Here is a 22,718-nt window from a genome sequence, read left to right on the forward strand (position 1 = left end):
TTGATTGTGGAGCTTTAATCCACTGCTTCTGAGGCTGCTGGGAGAGATTTCCCTTTCTCTTCTTTTTTCACACAGCTCCCGGGTCTCAACTTTGGATTTGGCCCTGCCTCTGCGTGTGGGTCACCAGAGGGCATCTGTTCTTCGCTGAGACAGGACGGGGTTAAAGGAGCAGCTGATTCGGGGTCTCTGGCTCACTCAGGCCAGTGGGAGGGAGGGGTGCGGATGTGGGCTGAGCCTGAGGTGGCAGAGGCCGGCGGGACATTGCACCTGCCTGTGGTGCGCTGTGCATTCTCCCGGTGAAGTTTTCCCTGGATCCCGGGACCCTGGCAGTGGTGGGCTGCACAGGCTCCCCGGAAGGGAGGTGTGGATAGTGACCTGTGCTCGCACACAGGCTTCTTGGTGGCAGCAGCAGCAGCCTTAGCATCTCATGCCCGTCTCTGGGGTGCGGACTGATTGCCGCGGCTTGCACCCGTCTCTGGAGCTTCTTTAAGCAGCGCTCTTAATCCCCTCTCCTTGTGCACCAGGAAACACAGAGGGAAGAAAAAGTCTCTTGCCTCTTCGGCAGGTCCAGACTTTTCCCCGGACTCTCTCCCGGCTAGCCGTGCCACACTAACCCGCTGCAGGCTGTGTTCATGCCGCCAACCCCAGTCCTCTCCCTGCGCTCCAACAGAAGCCCAAGCCTCAGCTCCCAGCCCCTGCCCGCCCCGGCGGCTGAGCAGGCAAGCTTCTCGGGCTGGTGAGTGCCGGTCGGCACCGATCCTCTGTGCGGGAATCTCTCTGCTTTGCCCTCTGCGCCCCTGTTGCTGTGCTCTCCTCCGCAGCTCCGAAGCTTCCCCCCTCCGCCACCTGCAGTCTCCGCCTGCGAAGGGGTTTTCTAGTGTGTGGAAACCTTTCCTCCTTCACCGCTGCTTCCCAGAGGTGTAGGTTCCGTCTCTATTCTTTTGTGTCTGTTTTTTCTTTTTTCTTTTGCCCTACCCAGGTAAGTGCGTAGTTTCTTGCCTTTTGGGAACTCTGAGGTCTTCTGCCAGCGTTCAGTAGGTGTCCTGTAGGAACTCTTTCACATGTAGATGTATTTCTGATGTATTTGTGGGGAGGAAAGTGATCTCCATGTCTTCTCTGCCATCTTGAAAGTCTCCTCTAAAGTACTTTAAAACGTGCTTTCTTAGATTTTTTTTCTCCGTGTTGAATTTCTCATTGTGTTGTCTTGAATTCAGTGAGCTTCTTTGTGACCATTACTTTGAACTCTTTATCAGGTAAATTACTTATCTCCATTTCATGTATGTTTTTTCCTCACGTTCTACCTTATTCTTTTCTGGGGAATATATTCCTTTACTTCTTTATTTTGCCTTTCTCTCTGTGTTTGTTTCTATGCATGAGGTGTAATAGCCATCTCTCCCAGTCTTAAAGGATTGGTCTTGAGTAGGAGATGAACCATATTGTTCATCTGTGCCCTAGCTCTTGATTTTCTCTCACACCTTTGTGATTGTCCAAGCAGCCTATTTTATTTTTAATAGCTCAAAGTAATTGCAGGTGTGCAAGACCTGTCATTCTCCCAAATAGGAGGAACTCACTGAGCACTTTTATTCAGGTTGATTGGAAGCAGTACCTTAGGCTGCAACTTTTAAATTATGCACATTTATACTGTCTGGTGGGATCACAGATTTATGCTCTTTTGGCCTCCAAAACCAAGTGTTTTGGAGGTGTGCCCTGGGTGGCAGTTGAAAAAAATCAGGGCACCAAAGAAGTTAAATAGTTCTTTTCTGGGAGTTACCAGTGAGATATAGTGAGGCAGAGGAAGAGCAGAGACGACATTCACCAGCTTATGTTCGCTGAGAGTATCTCCATAGGACTCTAGATATATGCCAGTCCTGAAGCCTGCCCCTCCGGTCAAAGCTCCAAGTCAAGCAAAAACACCTCCTTCACAGAAAGAATGGGAGTGTTTCAGTCTGTTGTTTGTGCAGTGTCCTCGGCATGGTAGTGTGCCAGGAACTGTCAGTCTTATTGTTAGAGTCCCATGAGACTCAGGAACACAAGGCCCTCTGGCCTCTAGAGCCAGGTGATCAAGGGGTATCCCCTGGGAAGCACCCTCCAAACCCAGGGCACCAGATGTAAAAACTGGATCGCCAAATGTGTGTAAAAGTCCCCTCTGTGATATACTTGCTCTCCTTCACACTGCAGAGCATGAGTGTGAAATTGGCATCTGTTGACTGGAGTGAGGCATAAGGGGAGAATAGTACAGTGTCCAAGTTTGGGCAGGGGAGGTGGCACCTGCCTGCTCGAACAAAGCAGAAGAGTGTAAAGATGGTGTCACCAGCCTCTGTCCCCAGAAACTATCCCAGCACGCCCCTATGTGTGTGTCAGATGAGATGCCTGTCCCTCAGTCTGAGATTTTAAGGTTAGCAAATGAGCCTCTTTCATATACAGTCTGGGTGCCTCTGGTTCTGCTGCTTCTGTACCTGGCCCTGGGGGAGGTGAGTCTGAGCGTGTGAGCCCTTTGACTGAGTCATTTCTGAGTTTGTTATACCTTTGTGGGTCTCATGGTTGCAAGATCTATTGGCTTTCAGACTGAGATGTTTTGGGGACTCATGTCTCAGGTGCACATATTAAAAGTTAGGGTGCCTAATGTGGGGTTCAGACTCTTTGCTCCTCAGGGAGAAGCTCAGGGTTACGTTTCCTCCTGAATGTTTCTTGCCAAGGGCAACATTGGGTCTCAGCCTCTCCTACCTGCTTCGATGTGGGTTTTTTTCTCATTTGCTCTATATGTAGGAATTGCTCAGCTAGTTTTTAGTTTATTCAGAGGAAATTGTTCCTTACGCTGCTGTAGATTTGAAGTGTGTGTCGGAGAAGGTGAGTTCAGGATCTTCCTATGTTGCCATCTTCAACTGGAACTAGAGCTTATGTTATTCAGTAATAACATAAATAATGCGGCAAATAACATATGTCAGCAAGAAATTATTTGTGGAAGAAGTTTCTGAATCCTAGTGACTCAACTGCCCATTCAGTTGGTTACTCCATTGATACACCTCCTTATACTTCTGTAGACATGCTACATGTGTGCTGGTGGCAGGCTGGGGTGGGAAGGGAATGGGGGATGGGCAAAAGGAAGTGGCTATCAATACAGATAATTCTCACAATCCTATAGGACCTTTAATTTTAAATGATTATTCATATATCTATGGGGAAATACATGTGATGATATTTCAAACAAGTTCCAGAAAAGAGAAAATTTTTAGAATTCTGTTCCTCAGTCTATATCAAAAGCTGAAGATATTTAACACTTTCTCACGAACCATATTTCCATTTTAGGATGGTTCCTTGGACGTCTCCAATAACTAAATTCTCTTCTTTAGTACTTAGGACGTGGAGTTTATAAAACTACCTGCTACTAATTACGTATCCTTTCATGTAGACCCATCTTTTCATAATGACCATAGTCCTCAACTGTGTAGACTGAGGGTAGGATTAGAGCAGAACAGTAGCTGTCAACTTGGTTCTTTGAGCCTAGATAGTTCCAAGCTCAGTTCTCTCCTCCACACTGGCCTTATTTATTCTTCTGTAACTTCATAGATACTCATTCTCTGGAAATAAACCCTCATCTTTGTATTCTAACCCCTTGCCCCTGCTCCTTACCCCTTTCTAGACATCCTCCAAGCAAGCAATCCCGCCCATTATTTTGCCCAGAGTAAAGCTCCATAGCTGTTAATATATTCCTTATAACTTATATAATATGTAAAACTCCTGGATGCTGAAGAGTCCCTTTATTCAAGTGGATAATTTCCATCTCAGATCAATTCTGGGGAATATCTCCAGTCTTAATATTCCTTACCTGCCCTGAGCTCTCTCCTACTTCACATGCAGTAAATATGTGATCAAAGAACACATTCCAGAAAATTCAAAGAGAAGAGTTACTTTCACTTCACCCTCTACCCTGCCAAATAGATTAGTTCTATTACCATCTGAAAATAGCATTTACAAGCTCAACAGGGCAAATGAGAAAACTTAGTGGAACATTTATAGCAAATTGTCAAGCGAGATGACATTCCTCTCATCTCAGTATGCTTATATAGCTTTGCTCTCTTAAGTTGTTCTGTTAATAAATCTAATACCAGCAACCAGTCAAATAAAACTTTTTTACACAGGTAGTCTGATTTCAATATGACTTCAATCTGGACTTCTTGAATTTTCTTGTGTATAGAAATCGCTTTGGTATCCTATTAAACTACAGATTCTGATTCAGTAGATCTGGGTTAGCATCTGAGATTCTGCATTTTTAACAAGTTCTCAGGTTATGCTGAGGCACCCGACTCAGATTTCACACAATTAAAGAAACAAAACTTTAAAACATTTATGTTTTCCTAGCTATGTCACAGTTCTTCTTCATGAGTGTGTAGAATGGAACGTTTCTGAAGTATGTACACATAAGCTTACTAGCATCAGAGAACAGTTGGGAAAAGAAAATAGGAGTTAATATGTCAATAACTCATGCACAGGCAGAAACAGCTAATATACAATTAGAGTATTAATATCAAACAACATTGATGTCAAACGCATTCAAAAATTATAAAGGAAAAGCAAATCATTATTCTAATTAAGGAAGTTTTTATTTTCACCAATGTTTAAAAATGCAGCTACCTTTGAGCCAGGAAAGAAAAAAGTAGAGTATGCCTATATGTATTTGATACCAGTATTAAACAGTAACTCACTTTTAGTTCATTAGCTCAGCCTGCTACAAATAACTCAGAAAAAAAATCATAGGTAATTCTGTTACTGTATGCAGAAAAGGGTAATGGACAGTGATTCTTTTTTTTTTTTTTAACATCTTTATTGGATTATAATTACTTTACAGTGGTGTGTTAGTTTTTGCTTTATAACAAAGTGAATCAGCTATACGTATACATATATCCCCATATCCCCTCACTCTTGCTTCTCCCTCCCACCCTCCCTATCCCAAACCTCTAGGTGGTCACAAAGCCCTATCTCCCTGTGCTACGCTGATGCTTCCCACTAGCTATCTGTTTTACATTTGGTAGTGTATATATGTCCATGCCACTCTCTTACTTCGTCCCAGCTTACCCTTCCCCCTCCCCATGTCCTCAAGACAATTCTCTATGTCTGTGTCTTTATTCCTGTCCTGTCCCTAGGTTCTTCAGAACTTTTTGTTTTTTTAGATTCCATATATATGTTAGCATACAGTATTTGTTTTTCTCTTTCTGACTTACTTCACTCTGTATGACAGACTCTAGGTCCATCCACCTCACCACAAATAACTGAATTTCGTTTCTTTTCATGGCTGAGTAATATTCCATTGTATATATGTGCCGCATCTTCTTTATCCATTCATCTGTTGATGGACACTTAGGTTACTTCCGTGTCCTGGCTGTTGTAAATAGTGCTGCAGTGAACATTATGGTACATGACTCTTTTTGAATTATGGTTTGCTCAGGGTATATGCCCAGAAGTGTGATTGCTGGGTCGTATGGTAGTTCTATTTGTAGTTTTTTAAGGAACCTCCATACTGTTCTCCATAGTGGCTGTATCAATTTACATTCCCACCAACAGTGCAAGAGGGTTCCCTTTTCTCCACACCCTCTCCAGCATTTATTGGTTCTAGATGTTTTTGATAATGGCCATTCTGACTGGTGTGAAGTGATACCTCATTGTAGTTTTGATTTGCATTTCTCTAATGATTAGTGATGTTGAGCATCCTTTCATGTGTTTGTTGGCAGTCTGTATATCTTCTTTGGAGAAATGTCTATTTAGGTCTTCTGCCCATTTTTGGATTGGGTTGTTCGTTTATTTGATATTGAGCTGCATGAGCTGCTTGTAAATTTTGGAGATTAGTCCTTTGTCAGTTGCTTCATTTGCAAATAGTTTCTCCCATTCTGAGGGTTGTCTTTTGGTCTTGTTTAGGGTTTCTTTTGCTGTGCAAAAGCTTTTAAGTTTCATTAGGTCCCATTTGTTTATTTTTGTTTTTATTTCTATTTCTCTAGGAGGTGGGTGAAAAAGGATCCTGCTGTGATTTATGTCATAGAGTGTTCTGCCTATGTTTTCCTCTAAGTGCTTTATAGTGTCTGGCCTTATATTTAGGTTTTTAATCCATTTTGAGTTTACTTTTGTGTATGGTGTTAGGGAGTGTTCTAATTTCATTCTTTTATATGTAGCTGTCCAGTTTTCCTAGCACCACTTATTGAAGAGGCTGTCTTTTCTCCATTGTATATTCTTGCCTCCTTTATCAAAAATAAGGTGACCATATGTGCACGGGTTTATCTCTGGGCTTTCTGTCTCGTTCCATTGATCTGTATTTCTGTTTTTGTGCCAGTACCATATTGTCTTGATTACTGTAGCTTTGTAGTATAGTCTGAAGTCCAGCAATTCTTTAAGTGGAGTTGTAGATGGGCCAGAAAAGGCAGATGAAGAGAGACCAGCCACCGTGTCTCTAATACATAGAACTTCAACCAGAAACGCTGAAGTAAGAGGTGGAACACACCTGCAACAAACTCCAGCTCCAAAGATAATTACTGTGTAGCTCAGACATTGATAATGGGTTAAGATTGACAGATTATTGCATATGTAAAAATCTAATGTATAGCTAGGTTTTTTTTTCCTGAAATGATACCCCCTTTACCTCTTTCTGAGAACTGAAAGCTTTATAGATTGTTCTCTTTCTTCATGTACCTGTCAGCAACAATAAGCCTCAACCCATTTTAAGATGCTATAGACTAATTTACGTTAACCCCTTTGTAGATGCTATACATTTTCAAACTTAAGTTTTGAACACCAATAGTTTTGTGGTGATTAAACAATTTTGAATGAAAATATGCCTTTCTAAAATATGGGGTAGTTTTTCTACAAAACAAAGCAAATTCATCCTGTGTACAATTACACTTTCTCTGGGGCAATCAGCAGGTCAACGTTTAATGCATTCCCAAAAAGTGCTCCACTCCCACCTCAGCATGTGCACATGGGCACGCACACACATATCCAAACCCATTTTTCACATAAAAAAATCTATCTCCCATTTTTTTTAAAGAAAGTATTATACTTTCTACTGGGCATTTTTAATGTGTTTCACTTATCTCTGTGTATGGATATTTTTTTCCTCTGCATAATTTATAGAATTCAGAGAAAATATGGTGAGGAATAATAATGATTAGAATATACATGTATTTTGTTGAACGGTACTAAAGACACATAAGTCAAAACCTTTTTACTGATACCCAAATACTATGGAGCTGTATTCCTGTATGAAGAGTTAAAATCTGAGTCACTGATTGGTTATGCAATTCTTCCACGAGGTGGATATGTAATTTCTCAACCAATTCTTTTGAACAGTTTCTACTTTTCATCATTCATCCCTACTTAGTTTAAGATTTAAAGAAGTATCCTTTATATTCCTCCTAGATCAACATGTCCACAAATATCCTAATGCAGCAAAAGTAGACTCAAGTATCAGAAGAGGATGTTTAGGATCTCATCTGTCTATATCTTAGGGGGATACTTTTTTCTGTTGCCAATAAATGAGAGGACATTATTACATCAGAATGTTTTGAGTAGCTTCAGATTTTCAAAAGATCCTTCTGAACTGGTGGTATCTTGGTTTGGGGTTTTCAGTATTTACCCTGGCAGCTAACATGAGGAGATTAATTATTCTTGATTTTAGTATCTCAACAAACCAGTTACTAATAATTTATCCTAGAAACCTCTGTGTGTAAAACACAAACAGAACGTGGTCCACCTTCCCTTTCTATGGGGAGCCTTTTTAGGGGGCCTAGTGCTCTCTGCCATAAGTGAACCCCTGCTAACGAAAGGGGTTACATAACAATGTATCTTCTAATAAAAAGGAAAGATCCTTCATAGTCTAGACTTTAAATACTACAACTCTAAAGCATGACCAAGTATCTTTTTATTTCCTTTTCCCCCAACTAGCTCAAAAAATTACCTAAGGAAAAAGTGGTCAAGTTTGAATTTAGAAGTGTTTCAGAAGGAAATGTAGATGCATAAAGAAATAAAAATTCAGATAGAATACATCAGTCAGGAAACTAGAGTAAATGTTTTGTGACACAACAGGAACTAGGCAAAGCACAGGAATTTACGGAAGGACATCTTTTAATGTTTGAAACCAGTCTTTCTGTGGTGACTATAAAAGCAAGAAATTCTACAACAAATAACTATGAATGGACATTCTACTCTTTGTAATCTCCCACACAATAATTTCTGTATTATCATTTACATCTCTTAATACTAGCACAGCATTCTGAAGTTGCCAAGCATAAGTTGTATGCAACTGAGTGAAAAGATCAAAATCTACTCAGATTTCCAAAAGAACTGCAGAACATGGAAAATGACAGTCCCAAACATGACCATTTGTATAATCACTGACAAAAATATAAGCCCATATTTTTATAAACAGCATGGTTATAGTGCCTACTGATGCTGTACAAAGGATTCCATAGAGGAAGAAACTTAAGTAATGTATAATAAATGGTTCATAGGCCAGTCATTTAGTTTCCATTTTTAAACGTCTTTCAAAATGGTTCATGCTCATGAAAAGCAATGTCCTGACAGTCCTGGGGTCTGTGTATTGCAGGGACACTGATGAGGGTAGTGATGTTTTCCCTTTGATGAGGAAGACAAGCATTCAGGGTCCAGGATTTGTTTAGAACATCCACCCCTCTTCTGAATTTAGCAAAAGGGAACCAATCAGTGAATCAGTACCAAATAAAAATAACTGGATCATGCTGAAGCCACATCTGTAGAAACTGAAATCCATTCCATAGTGAATATGTTGAATTTTAAAAGTTACTGCTTTTTGTTCAAAGTGTGGATTTTAATGACATCTGAATAATCCTTTAGAAACGTGCTGCTGCTCAGTGCAGAGAACAAAAGTGCCGCCAGTTCTTCAACTGTAAGATAAGGTGTGTTTTGCAAACATAAAGCATATTAAATCTTCCTTTTGTAGGTCGATATTAAGAAAAGTCCTGATGTAGCTGGTGCATAAATGTCGACTCATTTGCTTCCTGGAAAGCAGAAGAAAGGTAAGTACTTATCAGAAATTCGTGGGAAAATAAAGCAGGTAATATTCAAATTCTAAATACTGAAGATGTCATGTTTTCTAGTAATTAGCCCAATTTCTCAAGCTGCAGAGAAAAATTCTCTGATGAACTTCATGGATAAGGCAATTATTTTCCCATTCCAGGATACATGGAAGGCTGCTTCCCAGCTCTCAAGAGCTGCGCATGGCCAGATAAGGAGGGGTAGCTCATTAAATCTGCTCTGGATGAGCATTTCCACTCTTTGCTGTCCCTTCAGACTATCCTCCATTTAGCGGTGTATATACTACTACTTTCAAAAGGACTATTGGCTTATCCTCTTTGTGATCCATTGAGCAAAATCACACCTTAGCTCCACCATCTTTGCTTTACTCCCTCTTGTACATCCATCTCCTTATTTTTCAATTGTTTAGAAATCTTCCCAGAGGTATAATTATTATAATATTTGAAACTGAGGCTTGTTAAGGAAATCTATATCTGTGATTCTTCTAAATCTAGTAAATCAAGTAATCTACAGAGAACAGTGTTCTTCTCTATTTGTATAGAAAAGAAAACAGACATATCATTGTGTAAAGAGAAGTAACTTTTCCTTGTAACAGTCAAATGTTTAAGCCAAGTCAATATACTTGTTGATAAAGACACTCTAGAAAGTTTTCAATCTTTCACCTTAATTTAGCCACATAGAGACCCAAGATATTGGACATTCAGGGCTCATTAAGCACTGATGAAATAGCTCATATAATTTTAATAATAGAGAATAGTATCAGAAAATTTTTACAACTACTATATACTTCATTTTGAAAAGCATATTCTCCCACTACAACAAGGTTTTGTTGTAAATTGGCTTTTCAGTGAATGATCTCTTCTATCTACTATATAAATGGTCATATGAAGGACTTTGTTTAATCATAACTCATTTGTTACTGGACTGATGACAGGTCTTAATGGTGATGCCATATTTCCTTTATTTATTATAATGTGAATGTATTAAGTCAGCATTTTGAATACATTCTGTCCAAAATGATTGTAGGCAGCATTGTTCAGTCTTCTTTTCAGGGAATAAATATAGGCTGAAAACATCAGAACAAACGATGGAGTTGCCTTCCTAGGCCCAAGCTCTCAATCTCACACACAAAAAATATTGGTCCCAAAATGTCACTTCATTTTTTTAAAGCTTCAATTTGACTGATTCACATTTTGAAAATGGATAATTTTGCTGTTAAAATTTACAATTTTCTGGAGCGTCTCCAAAAGATAGAAGGATGATGATGGATCCATGGCTATTGGAAACTCATTAGGGATTAGTTGTGATAATTCATGTAAAATATTTAGCATGATTTTGGCACATTAAGAAGGTCAATAATTATCAGTGGCAGCTCCAGAATTTCTATATAAGACAGCTTATGGTCAACAACCTGATTGAAAGTAGAGTAAGAAGACTTGTCTTGAAATTGTAAATTTTCATAGCAAGTATATTGCTTTTATTTAGATTACATATTTTTTTTGATGTTCCCGGGAAGGAAGGGTGGATGGATGGAAGCTATGGGTAGGTGGAAAATCACCCCCCATCCCTCAGGCCATACCAATGCCACGTATGATCATTATAGAAAGGCTTCCATTTAGGAAAGATAGGGTCAGACATTCATTCCTTTATGTACAAGGGGGCACAGGCACTAATGTCTAAAACACAGAGGCCTGAACCACCTCTTCAGTTTTGCTAAAACTCCTATCTGTCCACATTTACCTGATTTTTCCTGTAAACTCTGAGTAATTTGGTTTTACTATGTTGAACATTTTTTGTCTCTATTTTCTTGTACTGTTGTATTCAGTTCTAGCTCCCAAATTGTAAGCTCCCAAATTGTAATCATTCATCAGGGCTTCCACATTATGATTTTGGACAGCATGTCTATATGCAGCAACTCTGTTTTAATATGCTATCTTCATTTTAAAACAGCATATTTTTAAACAGCATATTTTTATCTTATCTATATCATTTATTGAGTTTTTAATTCTCATTAATTTTTAGCTTAGCTAATCTAAATTTTCCTTTGTAAATTTCAGTCTCCCCTAATATCTACCATTTTCAGTTCCACATAGCCTTTCCTGGTCAGAGATATATTAAATTAATTCAGAGATATATTAAATTAATTATTTGTGATTTTTTAAAATAACTAGCTAGAAATAATCAAGAAATAAAATTTAGTACATGTATAGCTTTTGTGCAATATTCTAACTTTTCAAAGGTGACAATTTCATAATTTAGCCCAGTCCTCCCAGAATAAAGATGAAATGTAGTGATCTGCTTAATATTAATAGGCCTTATTACTCATTCAGGCTTTGTTTATAATTTACATTAAGCATCTCAAAACTTCAAGGATGTGTTAAGAATGCTAGATGACTAGACATATCCAGAAATATTTGCAGCCTAGTTTATAACCTCTTTTTGATAAAATGAAAACAAGTAATATATAAACTAATGTTATTAAAGCCGTATATAATTTTTGTTATATACTTACTTAATTTACTCTCTTTGATCTGCATGCACAGTATGAAATCATAAAAACAATAAACATCACCACACCAACACTGAGTAAGGTAATTTCTACCAGGCCAAGGAGGTTTATTTTTCCAGTCACTTGATTTCTGAACATTTCTGCCTTCTCATCACCAATGGTACCAGTCTGTAATCAAGTTAATAAATAACATTATTTGGTTAGATTTGGGAACAAAATACTCAACTCTCCACTTAAGTGTATCACTCTGTTTTTGAAACACCGCATAGATGTTAATCATCTTTATCTGTAAGACAAGCCAATGGAATTCCCTTTGCATGTCAAAGAAGACAATAAATGCCAAGGTAGAATATTTAGAGAGAGGAATATAATCTTCCTCCCTTGAAACATGTCAGCTAGCATTCTTCAATATACTGATTTCATTGATAAATACAATGGTCTTACTGGAATATTCTCCAGTTTTCCAAAGGTTGTTTCCTAGTGGCAGAGGAAAATGCCAAGGGTCAGCAGTTTTCTTCCTCTAAAGGCTTATACAGTTCATTTCCTAATCCTGTGGCTAATCAGTTCCCTGATTTGTACTAAGAATATCTTGTCAGGCACTAGATAGACTGCCTACATCTACTCTAACCTGGTTTTTATAAGTTTGGTTGGCTTTTATTAGCACTACAACATTCACATTGAGTTATTTGGAGTTACACGTTTGCATGACTCTTTCCTAACACATGCATTATGACAGGAAAAATTGTTTAATAAACATTATGAAAATAAGAACACTGAAATCTAACATAAGCGTGATACTTCTGTGTGATTTGGTACCCTCTAAATAATTATTATATAATTAATAATATATAAATCTCCCATATATGCAATGGAAACACAAGTTCAAATACTATATATGTGTATTCAGTTTTCAAACATCAAAAGCTTTTTCTCTCTAACAAGAAGTTTACTGTTTTTAGTGACTAAGAAATAAAAATACTAACCTCATTAAGCCAAAGAATAGGCACAAAATAGTTCTGCTTCAGACCCTTTAATGCTCTGTAATAAACATTGAAAATAATTATATACTAATATACTACCCATATATGACAGAAATGTTAATAATTATTAGTGAAAATAAATGTTCAGAAATTAGCTGCTCTCGAAACTTGGTTAAGTACCTTGATGTTTGTTCCCTGTAGTGAATCATTTAAATTTTAATATGGCTGTTTCTCAGACATCTTTCACTCTTATAAATCTTTCTAATACACATTTCTAATTAGACTGACTTTTTCTAAGCCTATGTTTTGTCCTTTCAGCAAATTATACCCAGGAAACTAAGATATGAATGCTAGAAGTTATTCTCTTGAAAATATTTGGACAGCTAGCAAAATGAGCAGTGCCACAAATACTCATTCCAAAATATGTGTAAATACCATTACAATACACACTAGATATAATTCTAAATTACAAATGAAAATTATTAGCATTTAGTAATCATTTAATGACATAAAGCCAAATAGAAGGTGAAAGTTTTATTATTTCCACTTCCTGTCATAGATATACCCACATTCTTACAAGGAGGTAGTAAAAATCATAATGAAACTTTTTCCAAGGGACTCACTCAATTTTTCTTGCTGGCTTGACCAATATGTTGATCTGCAGCCGTTTTGCAAATCGTAAGGTAAATCCAGTTATCTAAAAAGAGAACAAACTAAAAAGTTACCAACTTATTTTTAAAACATTCTTTTATAATATCCAAAACATTTTTACTGTTATGTAGAACCTAAGGTGAAACTGTTGTACTCGAAATTTATTAAATAATTAATTGGACTTATTAAATATTACACACAAAACTCTCCATAATTACATTTTATATGTATATGCCTCGCACACAATTTTTTGCCCAAACTACTGTCAAGGTTTTAGTTAGGTTTTTGATTTTTATCTGAACTGGTTTTGGGGAATCAACAACAACAACAGTAGTGAAACCTAGAACTCATGTAGTCAGTTTAAATCCTGAGCTATATATTGTCAAATATATACTCAGTCAGAATCCATGTATTGTCCGTATAATTACAATGCTACTTCTATCACTATTCAAACTGAAACATGACTACTAAAATCCTGGCATTTCATTTAACTGTTGACAAGGGAATATTAAAAGTTAAAACTGTTACACTATAGGAAATTTAGTAGATTTTTTTTACACTAAGTATATCATAGATCTTGCCTCAAATGCATATATACCCATAAAACTTTTTTAATCCCTCATAGTCTACAGTGTCCCTTCATGTAAGCAATACTTGCAGATAAGTATAAAAGAAGCATGAAAGAGTACCTTATACCAAATTGTTTTAAATTGATTAGAATCATTTCCATCATTGTTATTCCTGACCTTTGCTGAAAAACTAAAATTCAATTACCTTGACATTTCATAAGCAACAATAGGAAGAAATCAAGGTAATTTTCATTGAAATAAAAGTAATTTATCAAGATTGTGATACATGCTGGAGAGGGTGTGGAGAAAAGGGAACACTCTTGCACTGCTGGTGGGTATGTGAATTGGTTCAGCCACTATGGAGAACAGTATGGAGGTTCCTTAAAAAACTACAAATAGAACTACCATATGACCCAGCAATCCCACTACTAGGTATATACCCTGAGGAAACCAGAATTCAGAAAGAGTCATGTACCAAAATGTTCATTGCAGCTCTATTTACAATAGCCCGGAGATGGAAACAACCTAAGTGCCCGTCGTCGGATGAATGGATAAAGAAGATGTGGCACATATATACAATGGAATATTACTCAGCCATAAAAAGAAACGAAATTGAGCTATTTGTAATGAGGTGGATAGATCTAGAGTCTGTCATACAGAGTGAAGTAAGTCAGAAAGAGAAGGACAAATACCGTATGCTAACACATATATATGGAATTTAAGAAAAAAAAAATGTTATGAAGAACCTAGGGGTAAAACAGGAATAAAGACAGAGACCTACTGGAGAACAGACTTGAGGATATGGGGAGGGGGAAGGGTGAGGTGTGTTAGGGCGAGAGAGAGACATGGACATATATATACTAACAAACGTAAGGTAGATAGCCAGTGGGAAGCAGCCGCATGGCACAGGGAAACCGGCTCGGTTCTTTGTGGCTGTCTGGAGGGGTGGGATAGGGAGGGTGGGAGGGAGGGAGACAAAGAGGGAAGAGATATGGGAACATATATATATGTATAACTGACTCACTCTGTTATAAAGCAGAAACTAACACACCATTGTAAAGCAATTATACCCCAATAAAGATGTTAAAAAAAAAAAAAAGATTGTGATACAATAAATATCAATAAATGTGACTGACAAAAGGAGAGAATTTAATTTTTCCTTCGTTTCTAGAAAACAAATGAGATAAATAATGTATTTGCTTACAGGTTCAACATCTAAGTACGTGCTGTGTTCTTCTTCATTTGGACTTAAGCCTTCAATAGGTTGTGAAGTTTCAGGACTTGCATATAGAAAATGAGGAAGTGAAATATACACAGGTTTTCCTGAAAACAAGGTTTAAGAGACAATTGGGATAAACTGTTTTCCTCATTTCATATACCACTTAGGAAAGACTTCCTTGAAAATAAAGCTTTTTAAGTTAGAAAGAGAAATGCATAAAGTTGGCTTTGAATACTAATTGGGGGATGAGGGTGAGGGAAAATTATTATATCTGATTGCTTTTTGATCAAAAATAAAATATAAATTTCTGCATCATCCTACTAACCATTCAGTTGATGTCTGTCGTTTATCCCTTAATAAAATATAAATTTCTGCATCATCCTACTAACCATTCAGTTGATGTCTGTCGTTTATCCCTTAATAAAATATAAATTTCTGCATCATCCTACTAACCATTCAGTTGATGTCTGTCGTTTATCCCTTAGGTGTTTATTTTCAATATGTAATGCTTAGCTGCTGAACACAAAGGTACAACCATATACCTTCATGTTTCAGGCAGTAGTATGTCTATGGACTGAGAATTTATTTAAGAGGCTTTTCTTTCTTTATTCTCACCCATGCCGATATGAAGAAGGTGAGCAAAATAAGATAGACTCCAAATTTCATGTTTGAATCAATTCTTGTCTCAGACACCCTGAAATATATACTTATTTTAATTTACCATTTTCTAGGGTAGAAAAGGTTAGAAAAACGTCAGATGGGTAAGTTGGGATGCTCAGAATATTCTGGCAACTATTTTCATTTTACCGTAAATCTATATAGGAGCACAGGGATTCTGCACAGCAAAGAAAACCATCAAAAAATGAAAAGGGTATCTATGGGATGGGAAAAAATATTTGAAAAATGCATATCCCATAAGTGATTAACGTCCAAAATATATAAAAAATTCACAAACTCAAAAAAATAAATAACCCAATTAAAAAATGAGCAAAGGATCTGAAGAGACATTTTCCAAAGTAGCACTCGGAAGTATCAGTAGGGTTTTACCTAATAATAACTAAGTTTTGCAACACTGAAACGATTGGGACCTTGACAGTGGTCCAAAAATCAAAACAAAAATATCCTACCACCACCTTTACTTTCTGCCCTTATTGCTTTCTCACTTTAAATTTTTGGTGGAAAGGATTCCTGGGTGAAGTTTAAAGAAAACTACAAATTATGGCATGGATTGTGCCATCGAGAACTTTTACTCACCGTCTTTGCATTTGCCAATATCTAGCACACCATATGAAGTACAATTTTTGGAGATAATTTTTTCTGTGCAGAAACAGTGGTTGTCTGGATTTTGAAGTGGAGATGCGAAAGCCAAGGATGGAAGGATAAATCTATACACAGGGATTCCTTTCAGATTAATTTCGGCTCCAAACACAGCATAGATTGACCTAAACACAGATAAAGATCTTCATTTATACTGAGGCCATTTCTCAGAGTTTCCTTTATAGATTAAATATTTATATGACTCCCTCAAGTCCTCTATTTGTGCCCAACTTAATCCTGGAGAGAAAGGCTGCTCACTTGCTGGGGTGTGTGCATATGGGTTTTGATATATGTCTCCTACACTCCTGCATTTACCAAGTGTCCCCCATAACCCCGGCAATGTACCGGGACTCAATACATGTTTTCTAATCCCCAGTTAACTTTAGATGAAGAAATGCTGCTCTTTTCAGTTTTACAGATAAGGAAAAATTCAGAGATATTAAATGCTTACCCACACCACAAGCGTTTAGAAACAGGGCTAGGATTCAAGGATATCTGTGTGTGTGCCAATGCTTTTGTGATAGCTGCTAGGCCCCATCAATTTGAAAAGATGCTATACTGTCTGTAGAGCACATTAACATAGCCCTGTGACTGTGGTATCATCCTCTTTGGACATCTTTACAGACTGAACATGGCTTTCTAGGCTTGAATGTTACTACACATACTACTAGTTTAGTAAAAGAATGAAAATATAGTTCTTGCTTAGAAATAACAAAGAAGAAAATGATTTGCATTATGCAAAATATCCTCCTACACCTTTCAATTTTTTAAAGACTTATGAACACATTATGAATTCCATATTATATTTCTTCTTAATACATCAAGAAAAAACTTCCCTAAATGTACTTTATTTTTCTCAAATAACATGATTATTAAGTATGAGCTTCTTGGTCTGTGTTTTATCTCTTAGGTAAAGAACTGTGACTTCGAGAAATACATCAATGTCTTTGTCTTACCTGCAAATGTCAGAGGAGAAGAATTGCAATACCTGGGTCTTCTCAATGAAAGGTGGAAATGATGCTGCGTCTGTTTAAAAACCAAGCCAGTGGCAAGGGATTAGGTGTAATGTGTGTACTAAACAAATCTAGAAATCTCGATTCCAGCAGGGTTAAGAGAAATATAATGCAAACTGTATATATAATATTAAAATTCTCCGGTAGCCACATTTTAAAAATGAAAAAAGTATCTGGTATATTTTATTTAACCCAATATATCCAAAATACCATCATTTTAACATACAATCAATATAAAAATTAACAAAAATCTCAAAATCCAGTGTGTACTGTATACTTACAGCACATTTCAGTTTGTACTAGCCGCATTTCAAGTGCCGAATTTTGGCACGTGCTAGCAGCTACCACATTGAACCAGTCTGTACACCGTACACAATCACTGGTATTCAATTTCATACTAAATTTTCCCACTCCTTAAAAATTAATGAAAGTTAAAAAACAATGGCAAAATCCCACGTTGTTAAAACTGTGATTGTGTGTTTTGAAATCCTCCACCTATCATTAGAGTAGCACTTTTCTTACCTTGATGTTCCTTTAGAACTCATTTTGGTAAATGTTGTTCTTACTTTTAATAACGATTCATTCATCTACCCTAACGTCTGATTAATATTTTTTAAGTCACTTATTGAAGTTCTCTCAGTAAACAGAATTTCATGCAAATGGTTGGAAAATGTACACATCAAACTAAAAAGGGCATTTGTTGAGTTTATTGCATCTCTACTATGGTTATGACCCACGGCACACACTGGATATAAGCAGGAAAAATGAGATTATTCCTCCATTTGCTCCACAAATGAATATCAGCAAAATGAGCCACCACTGAATGTGTCTGTTCAAAACAGTAAGACCCATCCTTCAACTATGAATACCACGCTCTTCTTCTGGTAACCGCACTAACCTTGTGATCTTATTACATTTCATTTATATTTTTGTGATAAGTAAAATGTAACAGAAGATCTCAATGAACTTGATACTGACATTGAGAGAATGTTGGGACAACTGCTGTCCCAACATCGTAGCCATTAAAGGAAAAGAATACCTTGAAAAGCTTTAAAAATGATCTGAAATATCATTGAAAATTGTGTCATGATGACACCAGCAATTACCATGGGCCATGACCATAAGAGAGCTGATATTAGCGGGGCTCTTTTTTGTAATACATTCAAATGTAAATCAATATTTTCATTTTCTGTCTCTTTAAACTTATTGAAGAAGGTAGAAGTACATCTAAATCACGATAAAAAACACCTTGGAACACCTGCCATTTCATTAGTCTCTTTCCTAGTGCCATAACTAAGAATCTCTCACAGGGATTCCATCAGAGTCCTCTGGCCTGTTCAGTCTACCTTTGCTCCTAGTTTGTTTTACTGCTTTTTTATTCTTAGATAGCTTCAGCTTCATGCCTGATGCACAAGTATTTATATTATAGTTATTAACGAACCCTCTAATTCCTCTTTTAAAACTTCTCTACTTCTCTGTTTTGGACAAAGTTTTTAAATATATTTTTAAGCCCATAAACAGTAGTTTACTAGAAGAAGCACAGTATATTTTTCTCTGTATCTAAGGACTGAAGTTTATGCTTATGAAATTACTAGAGTTAGTGGTATCGGGACACTTGACTATTTGCAGAAATGAACTGCTGAGAAAGGACCTCCTTACCCATCCCCATGACTCAAAGCACTACAGAGCAAACTCAACGTTTGGTTTTGCTGTTTTCTTCTAGAAGAGTGTTAACAAAATTAAATAAACATGCAAAACTCAGCAATACGTTTGTGAAAATGAATATTCTGCTTCTTTTTTATTCCCTGCCTTTTACATAACTTTGTATTTAACATTTTTCATCTTCATTATATTACTTTTCTGTATTGTCTCACTGGCTTTGTAAACATTATACTCTGCTTCTGCTTCTTAGCAGCTGAAACTTCACCTCTGATTTTAATTACCTCATGGGATTCAATTCCCATTGCTTTTTACAATCTTAATTCTTTTTTTATGCTATTTTTATTTATTTTTATTTATTTCTTTTTGCGGTACGCGGGCCTCTCACTGTTGTGGCCTCTCCCGTTGTGGAGCACAGGCTCCAGACGCGCAGGCTCAGCGGCCATGGCTCATGGGCCCCGCCGCTCCGCGGGACGTGGGATCTTCCCCCACCGGGGCACGAACCCGCATCCCCTGCATTGGCAGGCAGATTCCCAACCACCGCGCCACCAGGGAAGCCCTACAATCTTAATTCTTAAAATAATAGGCATATGCGTACTTTGCTTTTCTTTAAGGAGAATAATAACCTGGATCTACCACACAGTAAATCTAAATTCATAGTACCTTCTTTCTTCACAGCTCTAATTCAGAATGTTCATTTCTGCATACATTTTTCATGGTTAGTACACTTATAGCCTTGTTTTGTTACTGTTGTTGTTTTCTCTCATTTCTGATCATCTCATTCAAAAATCCATGGCTCTGTCTTAACAGCTTCACTGATTCTACCTCATACTGAAACCTCGATTTAGATGCATGTTTTACTTTTGTACTTACCTTGATTTTTTACTTCTTTCAGTTTTAAACTATTATGTACACAGTACTTACAAAAGATGCAGACAGTGACTACTACTCTAAAACTTTCTAACCCCTGACTTCTGTGGCCAGGGAAGGAGTTCAATTAAGTAAAGCTTTTATGAAGCAAACATTTCCTCAGGAATGCAGTAAAGGCTCATCTTCAATGGTTAATCTTTAGAAATCCCATCACATTAGACAGACATTTACTAAGCCTACATAAGAACAGAGACTCTGAATTATGTTGCAGGGATACAAAGATAGGTAAACACATACTCTCAACCTCCGGAACACTGTAGGTACCATGGTGGATTTGTGGGAGAAAGGAGTTGGTTTCCCTGTGATTATTACCACAAAACAAATGCCCTTACCTGTACCATTAATCATGTCACAGTAACTTGGCCAATAGGAGAGATTCCTTAGGAATAAAAAAAAAAGAAAGAAAGAAAATGATCAGTCTCATTTCAAAAGCACCTTTTCACATTACATTGTCTATTATGAGTCAGTACTCCTGCAAAAATAATAAATATTGATTAGACTAGATGAGTCAAATGCTAAGTTTAAGAAATGTTCTAAGTCATTTGGTCTATGTTTTGTTTGAAGTTTGCATCTTGTTGAGATAAATGAAGTGCTTGAGGCCATTAAGTGGCCAGATTATACAATAAAAGCTGCCAAAAGTTGGTAGTTAGAAACAACTTGGAACAGAGTTCTGCAAAAAGGAAATTGAGAAGCACTTATCAGAAATTTAGCTCTCTACATAGGGGAAAGTTTTTTTTGTTTTGTGTGTTCAGCTGAATAGGAGGAAAATATTAACCAGAAAACTGGTATAAACTCAGTATGAGGGAAGAAGGAAGTGTGGAGGAGGACAGAAAGAAGATGTTTGATCAGTAGAGATTAGAAACATGTAGATAATCAATTTAAACTTTTCTTCTCTTTTACCTCTTACGTGAGTGAGCATTAAAGTAGGATGGAGTTTATTAATTTGTACTCTGGTATCTACATAAGATATATGTACCGACATATATATCTGGAAACAATAAAAACAACAGTAGTGATAGTTTCTCTGCACACTCAGCCACTTTTTAAAATGGGTTTTTCATATTCCCAACATACCATCCAATAAGATGTCAAGGCAAGCTATTGCTTCTTTGTTGTTTTTTTTTAAATTTAATTTTATTTATTTTTATACAGCAGGTTCTTATTAGTTATCTATTTTATACATATTAGTGTATATATGTCAATCCCAATCTCCCAATTCATCCAACAACCATCACCTCCACTGCTCCTGCTTTTTTAAACAGAGTAAACTTAATCATGCTCAGTCTTGCCATGGTCAGTTAAATTAACCTGTTCATAATCTTAAACTCATGTGAAATTCTTACTCCAATTTGGAGCATTTAGTAACTCTCCTCAAAAACTCTCTGTAATATTGAAATAGAGGAAATGCTCACTTGCCTCAATATATAGTGATTTCCCCTAAAATGAGTATTTAGATGTGTTCATTTTCCTCCATTAGAATTTTCAACAAAAATACATGACTACGAACTCTGTAGAAGAAGGACTACACGAGTGTTTAACTGTTTTAAGCAACTTTTAGATAGGAACGCAGTGTGAGGTAACGTTTACTTAATTAATAAAAATAGTTCATCTCTTTTGATTTTGATTATTCTTTGTCAGAAAAATCACTGACTTAAAAGTCATTTTAACTTTGAGGAGAAAAGGCTTTTCCCTTGATATTTATTGGGGTTTGTCCTATTTTAGACATATGATGAATAAATTAGGTGTACTCCAGATAAACAGGCACAAGCTAGGGGAGAGTAGGAAATCATGGCTATATGAACATATCTCATTCTACTGCTACTTCACAGGAGGCGTGCTCTTTATTTTCAAGTTTAATATGTCAGCTTTAGCACTTGAAATACTACTTCCATTATTGCATTGATAAAGTTTTTAAAAGCTAAGTTATCAATATAGAAAGTATTTCAAGAAAATTTTGAAGGGGAGAGTCATGAAAGTGGATGGATTCATGGATTCGTTAAGCTTCTACCTTTATAGGCACATTTATTTATGTCCTTGGAATGAACAATTTTTATTTGACATGCTCGGTTCAAATAAAAAAAGCAGAAAGACATATTTTCCTACTTACTAGATGAGTTGATGTATTGATTTTCTTCTTTTTCATTTGTGGTTATGTAATTGTACGGGTGCACAATAACGCTGGTTATGCAGCAGAGATGGAAGTAGTTTCTTTAGATTTCTTTATGTAAGAGACCCTGTGCATAAAGGTCAACCCTCAGTGGGTCTGACACTCAGCACCTATGCACTAGTGTGACCAGTCGTCACAGCTAAAGGGTTAACTCCTGGCAGAACAGGAGTTTCTAGGGATGAGATACAGGCAGGTCTGTTCCATAGGTTGGTGCCTGTGCATTACCAGTTGTTAAATAAGTTTCTAGCTTGCCTTAGAGTATCCTAGTGACACACACACACACACACACACACACACACACACACACAGTGTGAATACTTACTTTTTGCCTTTATATGTGTCGATTATGGCAACTTTGCTTATGTCGTCCTTTCCAGTGAAAACTTTATAAACTCCATCTGCAGTATTGTTGTACTGAAAAGATATGTACAAGAAAAAAATTACTTCTACAAGCCACATTTTCTAAGTTATAAAATATGTAATTAACAAACATTTCTCAGTGGTTGTTCATAATTTTTTATATGATTTGAAATATATATATGCAATAAAGTTTTAAAATTTTTGGTCTTTAACATTTTTAAAAGACATAATATAAAAGGTGCCTAGAAATAAGTGCTAGATCCTCAGACAGAAGGAAACAAATAGCAAAG

General features: G+C 36.8%; 1 protein-coding gene across 5 annotated transcripts in view; it reads right to left on the bottom strand.

The window, feature by feature from the left end:
- Window positions 1–8,095: 8,095 nt before the first annotated feature.
- The window catches only part of CD36 (CD36 molecule (CD36 blood group)), a 92,054-nt gene continuing 77,431 nt past the window's right edge, over window positions 8,096–22,718 (bottom strand). Inside the window, exons 8-16 of one of the 5 annotated variants that reach the window (XM_007467037.1) lie at window positions 22,391–22,482; window positions 20,234–20,280; window positions 17,256–17,325; window positions 16,237–16,424; window positions 14,968–15,086; window positions 13,167–13,240; window positions 12,547–12,601; window positions 11,567–11,731; window positions 8,096–9,017 (exon numbers count right to left, since the gene is read on the bottom strand). In XM_007467037.1, coding sequence (XP_007467099.1) covers window positions 11,567–11,731; window positions 12,547–12,601; window positions 13,167–13,240; window positions 14,968–15,086; window positions 16,237–16,424; window positions 17,256–17,325; window positions 20,234–20,280; window positions 22,391–22,482 — 810 coding nt within the window. In that variant the 3' untranslated portion in view covers window positions 8,096–9,017. Of the gene's footprint in view, window positions 9,018–11,431; window positions 11,732–12,546; window positions 12,602–13,166; window positions 13,241–14,967; window positions 15,087–16,236; window positions 16,425–17,255; window positions 17,326–20,233; window positions 20,281–22,390; window positions 22,483–22,718 lie in introns of those variants that run through there. The other 4 variants (XM_007467035.1, XM_007467039.1, XM_007467036.1 and 1 more) reach the window with 4 other exon arrangements.

Source organism: Lipotes vexillifer, unplaced genomic scaffold (assembly GCF_000442215.2).
Source record: "Lipotes vexillifer unplaced genomic scaffold, Lipotes_vexillifer_v1.1 scaffold247, whole genome shotgun sequence".
Lineage (NCBI taxonomy): Eukaryota > Metazoa > Chordata > Mammalia > Artiodactyla > Lipotidae > Lipotes > Lipotes vexillifer.